General features: G+C 40.3%; 1 protein-coding gene across 2 annotated transcripts in view; it reads right to left on the bottom strand.

Annotated features, from left to right (window-relative positions):
* The window catches only part of LRP5 (LDL receptor related protein 5), a 223,354-nt gene extending 207,410 nt beyond the window's left edge, over positions 1-15,944 (bottom strand). The window contains exon 1 of one of the 2 annotated variants that reach the window (XM_075928318.2): positions 15,681-15,944. In XM_075928318.2, the coding sequence (XP_075784433.2) occupies positions 15,681-15,759 (79 nt within the window). In that variant the 5' untranslated portion in view covers positions 15,760-15,944. The remainder of the gene's footprint in view (positions 1-15,680) is intronic. The other variant, XM_075928319.2, reaches the window with a different exon arrangement.
* Between the last annotated feature and the right edge of the window lie 2,761 nt (positions 15,945-18,705).

Here is an 18,705-nt window from a genome sequence, read left to right as displayed (position 1 = left end):
CTTTTCCAATGCCAATATATCTTTTTTGAGATGAGGTGACCACATCTGTTCGCAGTATTCAAGATGTGGGCGCACAATGGTTTTATATAGAGGTAATAAGATATTCTCTGTCTTATTCTCTATCCCTTTTTTAATTATTCCTTACATTGTTTGCTTTTTTGACTGCTTCTGCACATTAAGTTTTCAGAGAACTATCCACAATGATTCCAAGATCCCCCTCTTGAGTAGCTGAAGCTAAATTAGTCCCCATCATATTGTACGTGTAATTTGGATTGTTTTTTCCAATGTGTATTACTTTACATTTATCAACATTAAATTTCATTTGCCATTTTGTTGCCCAATCACTTAGTTTCGTGGCATCTTTTTTAAGTTCTTCACAGTCTACTTTGGTCTTAACTATCTTGAGTTTAGTGTCATCTACAAATTTTGCCACTTCACTGTTTACCCCTTTCTCCAGATCATCTATTAAGGATGTTACATTTTGATTAAATGGCTAATTGAATAGCCCCAAAGATGTTGCTATACTTCAAAAGCAAAAGTGCTGCAGAGATCAGGGGGCCAGTGGGGAACTCAAGCAATCCCCTGCTGGCCCTGTGCTCCCTGTCGCTTTTCAGAGCAGCAGCACCACATGGAGCCTGGGGTCGCTGGGGACACAGAATCCCCAGCTAACCCCGGGCTCCTTACAGTGCTGCCATTTTGAAACGCTGCGTGCAGTCCTGGGCTGCATGCAGCATTTCAAAGCGTCAGCACTGCATGGAGCCCAGGGTCTGTACCTGGGCTCAGTGCTGCCGCTTTGAAGCACTCTCTCCTCTCCCTCCTCAGAGACAGCAGTGGGGAGGCTGTAGGGGGGAAGAAGGGAGGAGGAGCTTGTGTGTAACTGTGACGGTTAACTAATGAGCCTAGGCTCATCAGTTAATTGTGTACACAGCTACACTTTCATATCCCTAGTCTGGGGGAGGAGGGAGAGGAGTCAAGGGATTCTACTCCAGGCAGGGGACCTGTAACCCTCGAAGTTTGTCTTCAGCCCCAGCTGGTGGTTGGGGCTCTGACTTCAGCCCCAGACCCCAATAAATCTAATCCAGCCCTGGCAACCTCATTAAAATAGGGTCACAACCAAAAGTTTGAGAACCACTGCTCTATTCTACAAGATTAGTATGCTAAAAGCAAGCAATGGCCCATAGTCAAGTGATGCATTTTGTCATGAACTCTGAAGGTCAGTTACTGTGGACCTTTGCAGGTTGTCAGACAGCATCAAAAGCAGACACATTTCACTAAGAACATCTTACCCTCATCTTCAAGGGTGTGCAACTAAGTACATGCACCAAGGATTCTTTCACTGATCACAGCAGATGCACTGATCTGAATAACTAGCAATCATGAACCAATTTATAACCAACGCTGAATAGTAGAATAGACCAAACTCACGAAGATAAGTCTGTATACAGTGCCCATGCTCCTGCAGTATGCTCGTTAGGTTAGAGCATATTTCCTTGGGGAAATTACTGAAATCAACTATTTAGGAATACCTTCCCAGAGAAGCTTCCAGTGTAAGAGTGCCTTTTTGTGATTTAACTTAATCCGCTTCTAAAGTTGATTTCTAAATTGCAAGATGTTACTAAATAGATGACAAAAGAACCTGTTAAAAAATCAAGATACCCTCTAGCTATTGTAATTTGCTTTAGAGAAAAACAAATTCCTTTATGTATCCAGATGACACTGATCCTCCGGAGGCTGCATATTTGTGGTATGGCACAATCCTTACCTAAATCTATCAAATATATTCTGGATTAGCCTGGCAACATTTAAACATAGGCAATTGCCATTGAAGCCAATGAAAAATTGGTGTAAATAAGAACTCTATGATCAGGAACCAGAATAATTTGGGGCTCTAAATTGGCTGTGTTATTTCTAGGCTCACACACGCTCTTACTCCTGCTCTACTGTTTTCCAAATAGAGAACAAATCTCCACATCCTCACTCATCCCCCACTAAAACTTCCTTTAAAATATCAGATTCAGGTAATAATCAAGTGAGAGACCAACAGTTACAGAGATTCCAACATTCATTGTTGGGAGAAAATAAGAAATGGCATTAAGGATGTGAATGGTTAACTGGTTAACAGGTGATACTTACTGGTTATGGTTAACCAGTGTGGGCAGGGAGCTGCTCCAGTCCAGCCCCGCAGGTTGCTCCAGCCTGGCCTCAACAGCCCCCACCTACTCCCATTCAATTGTTTAACCAGTTAACTAATTTAAACAGGATTTTACATCCCTAACTTACATCAGTCTTGAGCTCTCTGCAGTCATAAACCATTCTTACAACTCTGCTTGCAGACTCACTTATTCTAACAAATCAGAGGGGATGCAACATGAAAGCAAGGCTGTGCAGAGTCATGCTACACATCTTATCAGAAGACTTTTTATTTGGTGTGTATTTGTAATGTGAGATAAAAAAATATTTACTTCATTTATAGCACTTTTTATTAGTAGATCTCAAAGCACTTTTCAGGAGTATCATTTAAATATAATCCCATTTTACAGAAAAAGAAATTGAGGCACAGAGAGAGGAAACACATGCCCAACATCATCTAGTAGGCCAGGATCAGAGCTAGGAAAAGAACGGATATCCCTCAAGTCCATAGTAGGCAACTTTGTACTTATTAAAGATTATGAATTGAAGACTAAGAGAAGGGTTGGAATGCTGGCCAAAAATTGTCTTGGGAGAAGGGGGAGGTTGTTCAAAGCATTGACATCATGCAACAAAACAAAACCTTGGAGTGGGAAAAAATATTTGACAAAAGGCCTCAAGTTGAAGGTGCACAAGTACTAGCAGCCCTCTTCCAAAAAGCATCTCCTCCTTGTTTTATCCAACTGAGAATATGTCTACTCTTCTGGTGGATTGATGCTGCAGAGATTGATCAATGGAGGAGAGGGGTAAATTTAGTGGCTTTGACCTGCTCGATCCCAGTACTCCACCAGAAGAAGAAGCTTAAGGTAAATTGATGGCAGAGTTTTTCCCATCAACTCAGTGTAGACACCACAATAAATCAACCTACGGTCCATTCTACATTATCCCCTTAGCTGCAGTTGTGTAACTTATGTCGTTTTTACCCCACAGTGTAGACTTGCACTGATTCTAATCCAGTCAGTTTAAGGTCAAGTCCAACATATTAAGAAAGTTGTGTTGCTACGTCAGGTTATTTACAACACTGCTAGGCATAAATGTATAAAAATAAAGTGGGAATAAAGTGGTTTGGTAGCATGTTTTAGCTCTAAGTAATGATCAGTCTTTTTAAGTAAAAGCCCGGCATTTTCCCAGTTAATTGGCTTATATAGAATCTCTCCAGTTTGCACAAAATGACTGCAAGATTTATCAAAACACTGACATTTGCAAACACCAGAATGATGCAAGTACTAGCAGGCCGCTGCCACATAAGTTTTGCAATCACCATTCTGGATTTGTTTCATTGCAGGAGAGAAAAGTTCACTCCAAAGCAGCTGTCTCTCTCTCTCTTTTTTTTTTTTTTTTTTAAATAAAGCCTGTTGGGAGGAGAAAAAAAGGCAGAAATAGCAGTTAGGTGCCCAATTCTTGACCGTTTGTAAAATGTCTCATTTGTGTGTTTCATTTTTCAGTTCCAAAGGTTGATTTGGTAATCATGATCAGTGGAAATAATTAGAGCAAGGAAAAGATTTCAGAATGAAAACATTCAACACATTTAGTCTTTTTGGCCACAAGATGTTCATGAACTAATAGTGATTTTCCTGAATGTATTCACTGTTTGTAGACATTGTGAAATCATTTCTACAAACAAGTCATGGGTTACAGATTGTTTGTGAGCTGGCCAGATTTCTGTGAATGCAATTCAAGTGTTGTAGACTAGTTCACCTTTCCGTTCCCTGATCAGATGAGCACAGTTCTTACAAATCATCAATTCCAAGTGTTCTGTGCTCACTTGCATCTTGATGTTTTGTGCATGTTACCTTCCAATAATATCATTAGCTACAATGTTGATAGAAACCAAAATGCAGGAAGACAATGCATTCATATGAAATCAATTAAACAACCCACTTCTTTTTGAAGAAGGGGGTTTCTATTGTTCACATCCAGTTAAAGCAATGGCCAAATATACATTTTACATCTGGAAATACAGCATTCAAAGAGACACACAGAGAAGACTCTTCTTCTGTTCACAGATTCCAAAGCAGGAGCTGCCACCTAGTGTAGTGGAGTTTTGCAACTCCCTCAGGGAACACTAGATCTGAATTTTCTGGACAGGATGAAATGAAGATCCAGGCTCAGTGAATTTTGGAAAGGAGGGAGACTTGCAAACCAGTAAAGTGCAATGTATGAAGGTTTCACTGGTTTTTCTTTTGGGCTGTGTCTAGACTGCAGGGTTTTTTTCGAAAAAAGTAGCCTTTTTTGAAAAAAATTCACCTGAGTCTAGACTACAGCCGCGTTCTTTCGAAATTAAATGGAAAGAACGCGGTTTTTCTTTCGACGGTGGTACTCCTCATTTCACGAGGAAGAACACCTTTTTTCGAAAGTGCTCTTTCGAAAAAAGGCGTTCTTGAATGCAAACAGGGCTTTTTCGAAAGAGAGCATCCAGACTGCCAGGGTGCTCTCCTTCGAAAAAGCGGCTTGCTTTTTCGAAAGTACTGCTTGCAATCTAGACGCTCTTTTTCGAAAGAGGCTTTTTCGAAAGTATCTTTCGAAAAAGCCTCTTTCGAAAGAGGCTTGCAGTCTAGACGTAGCCTTGTTGTCTCCATCCTAGCTAATACAGCTACATACATTGCAGAAATTAAAATTCTTTTCAGGAGCATTTTTTTTGCATCTTCTCTCTCATTTGGGAACAAGAATGCCCAAATTGCAGTTTAATCTGCCATACACCAACATTTACACAAAATGTTCAGATAAGCTATCAATACAGATTTCCAAGACTAACCAATTTTTCCTCTTAGATAAAACTCTTGTTTAATACATTATACCTAAGGCAGGCGGGGCCTAACTGTGACAAAACCCCAAAGGAAGGAGCCACAATTATTCATGCTGGAAAGTTAAAATCGTAGGACATAATTCCCTGCAGCATAGATTGCTCTCTCTCTAGCCTCAGTTTCATGATTATTTCTGAGCAGATCATTTTTAACAATGAAAATGGACACCAATTTTGTGTAGAACATAGGTAACTTCGGGCCAAAGACGAGTGATGCACCTTGAAATGAGCTAGAGTTAAGAGACATGTCACACCTTATTTGAAACACTAAAAATATTCCTAAAAATTGAAGCTTCAGGAGCTGCTTTAAATATCCACCTTATTATTATGAGTGGTTTATAATAAACTGGACAAAAATTTTACCTTCTAGCAAATAAAGGATCAGTGTTTTCCAATTCAGCTGCTGCAAAAATTAGGCAAAACAACATTCTGATTTTGTATTCACCTACTGCAGCTAAGAAAAAATATTAAGCATGCAATGCACGCAGTCCCTTATGTCAGAATTATAGGTCAGCGGTATTTGGGTTATTACCTTTCACCCTTCATGAGTTAACTGTTCCAGCAAAAGTACAAGACTGAATGAAGTTTGTTCCATATTCTCAGTTTCTTATTCAAAGGCCAAACTAATTTTTTAATGTGTCCAATATGTTAATATAGAATTCTATTGGCTAGGATACGAAAGGCGCAGACAAGCCTCCGCTTCTACCTGGTAGAGCTGCCTCTTCTCTTAATTTGAATTATGAACAGAGATGTGTAGATACATATGTGACAAAATGTTTGGGGTAACCCCACATGATACAGCCCTATGATCATTAGACTGACACGTAGCTGGCACATGTCACTCCCTGAACCCAAAGTTTTATGCCTGCACAAAATGCCACCCCATATCCCACCACCAGCACTTTCCTTGGACTCCTTGAAAAAGGAACAGACTATAAATGACAAAATACAGTAAAACTCCAATAGTCCGGCACTCCTGATAGTCCGGCATCAAAATGGCAAGAGCCTAGTGAGCGAGCTTCGGCAAAAAATGAGTCACAAGGTAACAGCAGCAGCAGCAAAAAGGGTAAAAAAAAAAGCTTAAAAAAACTAAAACATTACAGTATACTGTATGAAGTATGTACAATAAAAAGGGTTAAGAACACTTTATATACAGTATATAATGTATACAGTGTGTGTGTGTGTGTGTGTGTGTGTGTGTGTGTGTGTGTGTGTATATATATATATATATATATATAAAATCATCTTATAGTACCTCCTGATAGTCCAGCATATCTGATAATCCGGCACCACCTAGGTCCCATAGGTTCCGGATTATCGGAATTCTACTGGACCTTTCAGGTTACCTCAGATGATATCTGCACAATTATCCAGCAGACCCCAGAACATGACACTCTTTAGAGTGAGGGTTCACTTAGGCCACTGTCATGCACCATTTACAGAGTCTGAAACTCTGACCAATGTAATGGCCATACAGATAAGTTTCATTTACACATCAGGTTAAATGGTGTTGCTTATTCAAGCATCATTCAAAATGGAAAGGGACAATCCTGGCACAGAAACAAAGCTTTGGCTCAGGAGAGCTATGCATTTCCCAAGTCTCTTTGGAATAGATCGACCTCCGTGTGGACAGATCACTTGGGTAGACCTAAAAGGGACCTTTTCGTTTCTGTAGATTGAAACCCTAGCTCCTTATTGAAACGTCATTTACAACATGAAGTGATGGAGAATCAGTGCATGACAGACCAATCCTGTGCATACAAATGAAGCTCTGAATCAAGGTGTGGCATACATGGGAATCTTCAGAATGATCAAATAATTGTGTAGATGAAGCACTGGAAGGACCCAGAAAATATTTAGTCACTGATAGCCAATTCCTTACCGGAGGTTCTGCAAAATGGAAGGTGCAAGGGTGCATTCTGGACAAAAACAAAATTTAGTGGCAGGGACTGATACATGTCAGCTACTTCAAAGAGGTGTAACCGTTGCAGGGGCATGTCGGTTGGGGTGACCTCAGAGGCATTTTGTCCTATACATCACACGAAACACAGTTCCTTATTCAAAGAGCATCTGCAAAATGTGGAGCAAGGGTGTCAGCATTTTGTGCTGATATATAGCTTTGGGTCTGAAAGCGCATGTGTCAGCTACTTCAGAACACTATCGGCCACAAGCGTGGGTTAACCCAATATGTATTTTATTACTCACATTCAGACAAAACTTAGATCTTTATTCAGGTAGAATCGGCAAAATGGTAGGTGGGGCGTGTAACACGCAGCAGTTAATTTAGAACAGTCTAATTCTCACAGGGATATGAGACTCACAGGGAGATCCAGAGGTATTCTGTCATTCATATGTACCCAACTCTCAGTTACTTTTTCAGAGTAAGAAACGTGTACACTATCTGGTATTGAGATCTTGTCTGCACACCAGGAAAAGAGTAGTATTCTAAAACTGAATCTCATTTTATTTTAGTGCCATTTCTGAGAACAATCTCAAATAACTGATAATTTATTAAGAAATTCGGCTTTTGACTAAGGAACTAACCTCAGCCTTGTGTCATAAGCCCATTCTAATTTCAAACTTTCTAGATTAGGTCTTCTCTCATAGAAATATTTTCAAATTGGTGTGTTTACTTTTAAAATTAGGGAAGTTCCAATGTACGCATGTAAAACTCAAATATCTTTTATTTAAAAATATCAACATGTGCAGGTAAGGAACGCAAACATTTCTGTATTTTCAAAGCCAAACAAAATACTGAGTTTTCAAAAGCATACAGAATTGTTATAGCACACAATACAGATTCTAGATAGTACTGTTTAACATATGAGAACATTTGTTGACATGATATTCCATAAAAGCTCTAAAGCCAGGTCAATAATCCACTGGTTACAGAAGTGCCATACACATTTCCATGGAGATTTGCCCGCTCCCCCATTTCTTTTTGAGGCACAGAGAGAGGAAACACATGCCCAAACTAGTATTGACATAGAAGAAAAGAAATGAATATGTACCAAATTGTGTTCTAGCCTTACCAACCCACAGAAACCAAGAAGTACAGTTAGTGCTCCCATTCTGTCTTCCGTATTTCCCCACTGTCCCTAGCTTTGGAAATGTGTACTGGACACAACACTGGGCTGCCTCCGACTTTTTCAAATCCAAAATGTAACAAGTTACAATCAGGAGAAAATTGAAACCATGGGCCAAAAAGTTCTGTCTTCAGCTACACCCATCCTTTAACTCCAAATCTCTCTCTGCTTTTGTAGGCTAAGATTCAAAAATCCCCTTACCGTGGCTGTAATTCCGTTACCATCATGTCAATCAGGTACATGTAAAAGTGCAGATAAGTTATGTATGTAAATTAATATCCACTTATTTAAACCGCAATAATATTGTGTAATTTCAATCATCTTATATCTACAAATAACTTTATAGGAGGAACAAAAGACATGGAATCATCAGCAGGATATATTATGGAACACTAAAATATCAAACAGCCAAATTCTGCCCTGCTTACTCAGAAAAAACTTCTACTGAAATGGAACCCCCAAAATTAGTAGCTAAATACTTTTTGTGTGACTGTGCCTACAGTATTTGCCTCTGGGCAGATTGGAAAATTAATCCCATTTTATCATATTTTCCCTACTTTCTGTTACTGCACAAAGTAAGTGATAAGATTTTTAATCTTCTGGTTTTCGCAACAGAAATAAAGTTAAATTTTTAAAAACTAGCCATCCCTACCCCAAAATAAATACTATTTTATTTGATTTTTCAAGACAGGTTTGAAACAATACTTTTTCACACCTATAATAGATGACTAATTTAGCAAAGGTGCATGATCTAATTAGCCTGGGCAGGAGAATAGGTACTCCCAAATTCTAATCCTGGCTCTTAACCCAGGGTATGTCCACACACGGGCAGTCAATGTCAAGTCTAACTTGATGAGACATTCCTGGTTCACGCGCAAGCACTCAGACTACGTCTACACTGAACAGTTATTTTAAGCTATTCCAGAATAGTTATTCCGAAATAGCACGTCTATACTGCAGGGAAGCCTAAAAATTAGTCTGAGAGAGGCTTCCCTAATGTAGACGTGCTATCTCGATTTAGAGCCCCAGGAAGAATAACTTAGAATGGCCCTGGTGAGGGGCTATTTTGAAATAGCAGAAGTGGACCATCTACACACACCATATTTTGAAATAGCTATTTCGGAAGAGACTATAAAAATTCTTCATGGAATGATGTTTACAACAGTTGGAATAAGTCATACGATATTTCAAAATTATTTCAAAATAATGGAATGGCTGCGTAGACACTTGCATAGTTATTTCAGAATAACGGCCGTTATTCCAAAATAACTTTGCTGTGTAGACACACCCTCAAAGAGCTAGCAAAATAAAGCAGAAGTATAGCTGCTGTAACAGCAAAAGTTGTGGGAAGGACTAGCTGCCCAAGTACAATCCAGCCAAAGATCCTAGTTACTTACTTGGCTGGGTAGTCCTACCTGCTACTACAGCTACACTTCTATTTTTAGTAAGCTATCTAAAAGATCACTGCTAAAGCAGTTATGACTCAAGCTGGAATTTACTCCTGTGTAAGATATATCCACAGACAGCCTCTATACAGCTTTAGATGAATCATATAACCTGCCTTCCTCAGTTTCTCTACTTGTAAGAGGAAGAGAATATCCTTATCTCAGAGGGGTACTTAGGATCAGTTAATATTTATACAGCACTTTGAAAATGTTAAGTGCAAAGTATTATTCAGTAACTGCTATTGTAACATTAAGCCACAGCAGTGTGGGCAGTAGCCATTACAAGTACATACTCCTGGGGCATTCAACTACCAGACAAATACACCACTAACTCTCCTCCAGCCCACCCCTGATTTTATGAACCCCAATCTTACAATCAGTTATACAATAAAACATGGGGATAGGCAATCGCATGACAAAAGGATGCAGATAAAGAAAAAACATCCCTTCACTTTCTGAAGCATTCGCAAACCTTTTGCAGAGGTCTGAAGGACAAGAAACCAGCAGTGCAGTGCACCCTACCACAACTTAGGCACCATACCAACAGTCACTTTGTGAAGTCATAATTTTATGAATTTTTTGATGTTATGAACACCTTAATCCCAAGTTAGTTGATAAAATAGTAGTTCTACTATATTGGAACTGCTGTTGGGGCTAATCGTTGTAATATGCCTTCTTACTGTTGCATTTTAATTAAAATGTAACATGATAGTTGTTTACACAATGGAGTCTTCCACAATGAGCCTATGTGGAGATATGTTATATTGATTTAAAAATGGTTATAATGGTTTCCCCAAATTTAGAAGGAACAGCTGACCTGCTATCAATCAAGTTCATAAGTGATTTAACAAAACACCCAAAAGTCACATTGGGGTTCAACTAAATCAGTTGAAGAATCACATCATTAGTCAAACTGTGTGTCTGCACACTGGCCATGCCTATGAAACATCCCAGCTAGCAAATGGAGAACACACAAACAGAAAAACTGTAGCGAGAAGTTAGAGCCCTTGTCTATTAACTTTTTCTCCAACCCCACACCCTAAACACAGAATCTTTAAAGTTCTTTGGAGCTCCTCAGTAGCTTTTTGTGGCCCAACAGCCACTGAGCAAGACTGAGATCTGATTGTTAATAAACACACACACAAAAAACTCAAAAGCTAGAGGGCAATTTACGACTCTTCTTTTTACAATTCTCCCTTACCCCAGCTGTCTCACCATCCATGCATCCCTAAAGCTACCTGTATTATCCTTTGCCTCTGCCCTTAGTTTTCCTCGGTCTTACATAACAGATCTAGAGCTTTCCATAAGTATTTTTACATTTATGAAGCCTTAGCTGTGGAATCTGTCAGGAAAGTGTACATATCTGTCACATCAAAAAGGGCTAAATGTCCAATTACCATGTGGCTTTGGCCATCTAACAACCCCAGCCAATATGCTAATTATTTGTTCACTTCATATGTTTCTGGACACATTTTGCTTGAAGTAACACAGCAGTCCCAAGTCAGAAAGGAAACTCAACCACACACTTTGACTTTCTAAGCACAATACTACCCTCATTTTGTGTTGAATGCCATCACATATTTACTGGCCTCTGGTACAAATGAGTTGTACTCTACCTGCATTCTTTAGGTGAAACGCCCATTGATATCACACACAGATCTAGAGTACACAATTACAACCATGTTTCTTTGAACTGTGTTTAACGCTTTGTTTTCTCAGCCTTAACGCCTCCCCTGAGAAATTCTACACTTGCAGAAGTAAAAGACCTTGAATGTTTAATAACTCCACGGCCAAAAGTAAGGAAAAATTGTAAGAGGTAATTTTCTTGCTCTATATTATGAGAAATTCTGCACGAGTAAATGAGAATCAAGTCAGCATCAACTCAGTTGAAGTGGTACTGTGTATTCATATAAAACATCTTACATGAATCTAAAAAAAATAAAATATTATTTCCATTAAAAATTCAAAACTACAAAATGATAAACCAACTACACACCAATGGGTAGGCTGCACTTCAATATTATAAAACATTAATAGCCTGTAGATATTACAAGTGATGATAACTAAGAGCACAATGTTTTTATAAACAACCAATTTGCTCTATTTGTCATACAATTGCACTGAACTTCATGAAAACAAGACATGAATGTCCTGAAGTTAGTACAAATCTACAGGTTGTTTAAAATTCAAACCTTGATTTATAAACAAGAAGGACTGAATGGGCAACAATGTTCTACGCAGATAAGAGCTAAAACTGTTGAGAAAGCCGTTCAACACTGCAAGCTGCAGTGGTGAAATTCATGCTAGGACATTGACCTAATGCATTCCCCCTGTTCTGAAGTATTGGTGCAATGTGTCATATTGATTTATGCACTATGCACACATTCATGTTGAGTAATTTTAAAGCATCCAGAACCAACAGATGAAGTCATACTTCAAACTGATGCTTAAACTTTTAGAAGGATGGACAATTAAAGTCATTATCCTTTGTCTGCAAAAAGTCATTAGAGCACTCTTAAAATATTAGAATGATAAACTTTATAGTTAAGTCTAAACATTTTCTTCCTTATTCATTCAACAACAGCCCTTTTGTATTACGTCGGTTACTAAAGCATTTATGAAGGAAGCCTGGTATTCCAACAGAATAATGTACATTGAAATGGCACAAACTCAGATGAAGATTCCCACATAGTTTCTCTCCCTGCAATATTCTGTAACAAAGCCAAGATCTGTCATATTGTAATTTGGCTGCAATATATGTGCTTAATTAGTTTTAGGGTGTAATTGACAATACGTACACTATGTTATGTCTATATTCAAATATATATTTGTTTCCCATAAGATATGTTCTCAGATCTATGCAAACTCTTCTTTGATCACAAGAGACTCTTTATTTTTCTCGAGAGAAGAACTCATGTATTTTAGTAGCAAGCAACAGTTCATAGTGATAGAAAAAAAGCTTTAAAACTAATATATATTCATAACTGTGGGGGAAATGATAGAAATTGCATACAACTGCTACCCACAAACTTTATTCCAACTACTTCCTGATTTAAAAAAAAATTCAAATGATATATACCAATTCCATAGGGCAACAAAAAATACATGAGTATTCTATGACGAGGTGGGTTAGAAGTCCTCTCCATAAAGTATTTATAGACAAGAAGAATACAAAGTAATATCTCCTCTGGAAAATCCCTCCAAAGAAAAATTTCTCTTTTTAAGGAAGTGACAAAGTGCAACATTTCATTATTATTTGTTTTGTCTCCCTTGTTCACACTCACAAACATCACTTCACATGTCATGCTTTATCTTTATACTTACACTATAAGTCAACCTTGACTATTTCATATTTGAAGCAAGAACTTTACTTAAGGGGAAATCTATTTTTGTCTTTGTATATTGAAATCATGATACTTTGAACTTTTTCTAAAAGTTTATAGGGAAAAATCAAATTAAGTCCCCAATCCTTTAAACAGTTACACATCCTGCTTAACTTTAAGCAAATAAGTATTCCCATTTAACTGATCTAAGCAGATAGTCCTACTGAAGTCAATGGGATTACTCACCTGATTAAACAAAATGCAGGACAATGTAGCACTTTAAAGACTAACAAAATGGTTTATTAGATGATGAGCTTTCGTGGGCCAGACCCACTTCCTCAGATCAAATAGTGGAAGAAAATAGTCACAACCATATATACCAAAGAATACAATTTAAAAAAATTAACACATATGAAAAGGACAAATCACATTTCAGAACAGGAGGGGAATGCAGGGGGGGGGAGGAAGGAAGGTAAGTGTCTGTGAATTGATGATATTAGAGGTGGGGAGAGTGGGATGTCTGTGGGTCTGGCCCACGAAAGCTCATCATCTAATAAACCATCTTGTTAGTCTTTAAAGTGCTACATTGTCCTGCATTTTGCTTCAGCTACCCCAGACTAACAGGCTACATTTCTATCACTATTCACCTGATTAAAGTTACACATGCGCTGTTTACAGAATCAGGGATCTCAAGGAATAGAAGCTTAAAACAAGCTTGTTTATAAGAAGATATAACTACTTTCTCTCAAACTTTAAAAAACAAGCTTTGATCTTGTGAATTGAAAGATAATTAGTGTAATATGAACAGTGTTTGGCGGTAGTAAAATGAGCCCTATTAGCTCATTACCAAAAAAGTGCATTTGGACAAAAGGATTTTCCATGTACCGTACTCTTGATAGAAACATCTTGACTTATGCAATCATTTCTAATTTCAAAACTGAAATAAAAGATTAGTTGTGATTTAGGAATTGCTCACAAGTGCTCTTCTCCAACCACTTCACAAGTGAACACTACACTTGTTTACTCTTTTATAATATGTTATTTAAAAAATAAACTCTCAACAAATTATTCTAAGGCGGTAACCCCAGACTATTTCAGGGCCTCATCTTTCCCTAACAAAGTACTGTAGATTAGACTCTGTTTTCTAAAGTTCTGCATTTAAATTCAAAGTCAGCTGGAAACATGGATATCAGAGAAATGTACAGAACTGAACAACCCATAATAAGTTACTGCACAGAATGTAAAAAAGTATTTAAACATTAATTCCGAGTAGTTTAATTCTAAACATCACTAATTTTTGGAGTTACTAGTTTATGAAGAAATTTAATGTTTTGGGAGGAAAGGGACATCTCTTGTTTATCATTACAAGTGCATAAGAAGTTTTTAAATGTACAGCAATAGACAGCCCTGACTAAAATTAGAAAATTATGTCTTTGTCAAAAATTGGACAGACCTCTTATATTAAATGACACTTCTGATAATTACAGATGGTTTGAAAAAGTGGGTGACCTAATTAAAAAAATGCCCCTGAAGTGATGTTCTGATAATCTTGGTCACTTTGTTACATTTCCTAAACGACCTAGGCAATTGCAACAATTAAACCTTAGTGTACTAAGTGCTGAGGTGAAGTGTCCAAGTAGATAAGCAGCAGCAGTGGCTGTCTCTCAGTCTCTTGTGTGCAATTGGGAGTCTGCAATGGTACAAACTAAAATAGCATGCATCAAGAAAGCAGATGAGCAAATCCCAGACCCTTTTTCATGGCTGCTGAGGGGGGATTTTTTTTTTTAATTATTATATTGTTACTTCAAAGTGCTGCTTAGAGTACTGTCAAGAGAGAAAATAACTGTCCTCATGTGGACTGTTGAGAACACAAAGCCATGCATTTGTTTTGTGCACTGAATAGAGAGAAGATTATGAACTGTTATGGGAAAGCCCCCTGCAAGTTCCAGTGCTGAAATGGGAAAGCAAAGCTTGGGAGGGAAATAAGGGCAGGCAAAAGAAAAGTGGTTCAATGCAAACTAAGGACTGAGATTTTAAAACACACAAGGTGGGGAATGGGAAGATTTCGAGTTAAAGCACCTAATGATTTGAGATGGATTTATTGTGCATGAGGAGAGACCTCATGCTCAGGGACAGGAACAAACTCTGGCTGCAGTGAAGGCTGGATGTTTCTTCAGGATTTACTCTCCTCAGAAGGCTGTTTTCTCAAGTGTTACATTTCACAAGTCAAGCAAGTTTCTTCCCCCCCCCCCTTTTCAACTTTAAAAATCAGAGGGGGGAGAGAAAGCTTCTCTCCTTCCCTCCACCCCCACTCCCAACGCTGCCAAAAGTTTGATTCCGCCTGTGATTGACACCCGACACCAGCTCCTCCAAACCCCGGAGAAATCCCTGGCTGAGGCCGCACAGCATTGGGGGGGAAAAACTTTTTGCCTTGCTACTTCAAACACTCAGACACACATTTACAGAAGCCACCTTTTCGTTGATCCCCAAGGGGGAAGACAGCTTTGCAGAGGGACCTACGGCCAGGAGACTCACCCCCAAAAGGGGACACACGCTCCTCGTGCCCCCTCCCAGGGGGAGACTCGCCCTCCACAGGCGCGTTTCCTCCGTCTCCCGGGAATGGAGACAAACTCCGCACAAACCACAGCAACTTGCCACGCACCCTCCTGCGCGGGATCCCCCCCGCTCCCCAGCGCCCTCCTCCCGCAGTCCCACGCCTCCCGCCTGCTGCCCCGCAGCAGCAGCAGCCCCGGCGCTGGGAAGTTTCTAAGCCCACAACAAAAGGCAGCGGCTCCCCGCGGGGCCCGGCCCGGGGCCGGCAGCGCCCCCCACTCACCGCGCAGCGAGCCCCAGTGGCACTGCAGCACGGCGGCGGCCAGCAGGAGCAGCAGCAGCGGCGGCGCCGCCGCCTCCATGTTGTGCGCCGCAGCAGCCGCCGCCGGAGCCCGCGGAGCGTCTCAGGCAGGCTCCATGCTCCGGGCGCTGCGCTCGGCTGGGAGCGGGAGGGGAGGCGCTCGCCAGAACCGCCGCCTCCTCCTCCTCCTCCTCCCTGCGCTCGCTGCTCTGTGCCCGGCCGCCGGCGGGGAGGGGGCGGGGAATCTTCCCTCCCGCCGCGCTCCGAGCCCGAGGAGGAGCCGAGCGCCAGGCAGCCCAGGGACCGCCCCGCCCAGTGCGGGGCAGCGCGCCCCGTCCAGCCCGGCGGCCCCCCGGCCGCTGCTGGGTCCCGCCCCCGCCAGGCAAGGGGAGGCAGAGGCGGGCCCGCCCTCGTGCACGTGCAAAAGTGGGTCCCCCCCCGTCCGCGTGAGAGGCCACCAGGGAGCCCCGCGGGAGAGTCCCTTGCACAACAGTGCGCCCCACATGCGCCTCAGACGCACACGGACTGACTCCTGCACGTACCCACCCTCACCCAGCATCCGTGCACATCCCACAGGAACCGGAGTCCTCTCCGCTCACCATCACTTTGGGGGGATCATCCCCGCCTCCAGCCTCTGCCCGCTCATACAGGTGGTTAAAGAAATTGGTTCTGACTTTTTTGCCTTCAGGCCTCTTGTGCCGGTGGTTTCCTGGAGTTGTCATTCTGACATTTTCGTCTTTCATTCCCTTGCTCCTTATCTTTCTTCCAAAGCCAGTGACTTGATTTAAAAGTGCTGCTCTAGAAGCTTGATGTTTCTCCATAGTGGCTCATTCCTTCCTTCCCCAGGAAGAACTCTGTGGGTGCATCTACATGGCACCGTAACTCAAAATAAGATACGCAATTTGAGCTACGCAATTTGAGCTACGCAAATTGTCTTTTTTAATGCTATTTTGAAATAGGTTATTTTGTCATTTGGCTCTGTCTACACAGTGCCAAATTTCAAAATAAAGCACTATTCTGAAACGTCCCTTACGCCTTGTAGAGTGAGTGTTACAGGGACATCAGAATAGTGAGCCAGAAATAACAGGCTTGCTGTGAAGACATGGAATAGCTATTTCGGGATACTCTGGTATCCCAAAATAGCATTACAGTCTAAATGTATCCTATATGGCTTGGCTCTGTATGTCTTGAACTTTATAGTTCTGTATAATAATAGGTCACTTCCACGATGCTGATAACATTAAACAATCCTAATTAAGCTCTTCTGGATGCAAGGTTGTGGTTTTGTTTTTTGTTTTTTGAAATCATATACCAGCAGCTGCTCAGTGTTGTAAGTTACTGAGGGTTCATCTACCCAGCAAAGTTTCTCCTGGGCAGAATAACACAATAGGAGTTAGCATTAACCTGACAATGTTAGAGCAAATGTACATTTCCCTGTAGAGGTAGAACCAGCCTGTGTTATAAGTTGAGCTTTGAGAAAATGGTAGGGCTTGGGGGAGGAGGAATCAGAACACATTTCATGCTGCACATTTAAAAAGGGACACATTTTTATTTTATACTGAAAATGTATTAAAACTTTGGAAGCCAACTTTTTAACTTTCCAGTTTTCCACAGCACATATACTTTTTTTTTCCATTTTCTGTGTTGCCACTGTAAAAGGAAGAATGGAAGAGTAAAAGATGAGGGTATTTTTTTTTCATTTGGGGTTTAAAGAACATTTTCTTTAAATTGAAATTTTTAATTAAAAATCAATTTTTTAAAATCAGCTTTTACCAAAAATGTTTAAATCATTTCTGCCAACTGTACCTATAACCATAGGCAAGAATGAAGCTTTAAGCCTTAAAATTTTCTGTGTAGATAGGCAGTATATAGTGTGCACAACAATGAACTGTGACACTATAACATTTAGCATCTTTTGTCCTACTACCATTACCCGTAAACACCATGTACATCTGTTCAGGTTGTCCCCAGGATAAAAACTGTTCAGCATTGGCTCTCAGTCCTTTCCATACAGTGATCCAGGTTAAAATGGAAACTCATTTCTAGACTTTCCTGTCATCTAGGTAAAAAGAAAAGGAAGAGATGGCTGTAATCCCTTGAAACTGTTTGTGACCCTCCCTCACCCAAAACTGATAACCTATGCTATAAATAATCAAATCAACATATAACAAGGCTGTGTCTAGACTGGCCAGTTTTTCCGGAAAATCAGCCGCTTTTCCGGAAAAACTTGCCAGCTGTCTACACTGGACGCTTGAATTTCCGCAAAAGCACTGACTTCCTACTGTAAGAAATCAGTGCTTCTTGCGGAAATACTATGCTGCTCCCGTTCGGGCAAAAGTCCCTTTTGTGCAAAACTTTTGCGCAAAAGGGCCAGTGTAGACAGCTGAGATTTGTTTTGCGCAAAAAAGCCTTGATCACGAAAATGGCAATCAGGGCTTTTTTGCGCAAAAGCACGCCTAGATTGGCCACGGACGCTTTTCCGCAAAAAGTGCTTTTGCGTAAAAGCGTCTGTGCCAATCTAGACGCTCTGTTCCGAAAATGCTTTTAACGGCATAAACGGTTAAAAGCATTTCCGGAAAATCATGCCAGTCTAGATGTAGCCCAACTGTTTATTTAAATGGCTGCTTTTCATTTTAGACATAAGCAATTTTACTTTTCTAATCTCTGGAAACATACCGATTTATCTACAGTGGCGTCTTCTACATGTGATGTAACAGTGGATACAAAGGCCTCTGTTCTACAATTCCAGTGGGTCTTGCCACCCACCCAAGGATCCAGACAAACAAAATCCAGTTGCAGGATTAAGGCTCTATTACCTCCTCTCATCACTTCATACGTGGCACATGAATAGACCCCAGGAGAAGTTTCATCTAAAAACATGATATTAAGTTATTCTCAGAAAGACATTTGTATAATTTCAAGGAGTTACCAAAAATTATAGAATGGACTTTATAGGTGACTTGCAAAATAGGGTTTTGTGCCCTGTAGTAGTTGCAGTAAAAAAAAA

The sequence above is a fragment of the Pelodiscus sinensis genome, chromosome 5, assembly GCF_052426305.1.
Source record: "Pelodiscus sinensis isolate ZL-2025 chromosome 5, ASM5242630v1, whole genome shotgun sequence".
Classification (NCBI taxonomy): Eukaryota; Metazoa; Chordata; order Testudines; family Trionychidae; genus Pelodiscus; species Pelodiscus sinensis.
Note: the sequence above shows the minus strand (reverse complement) of the source record. Positions and strands in the feature narration are given on the sequence as shown.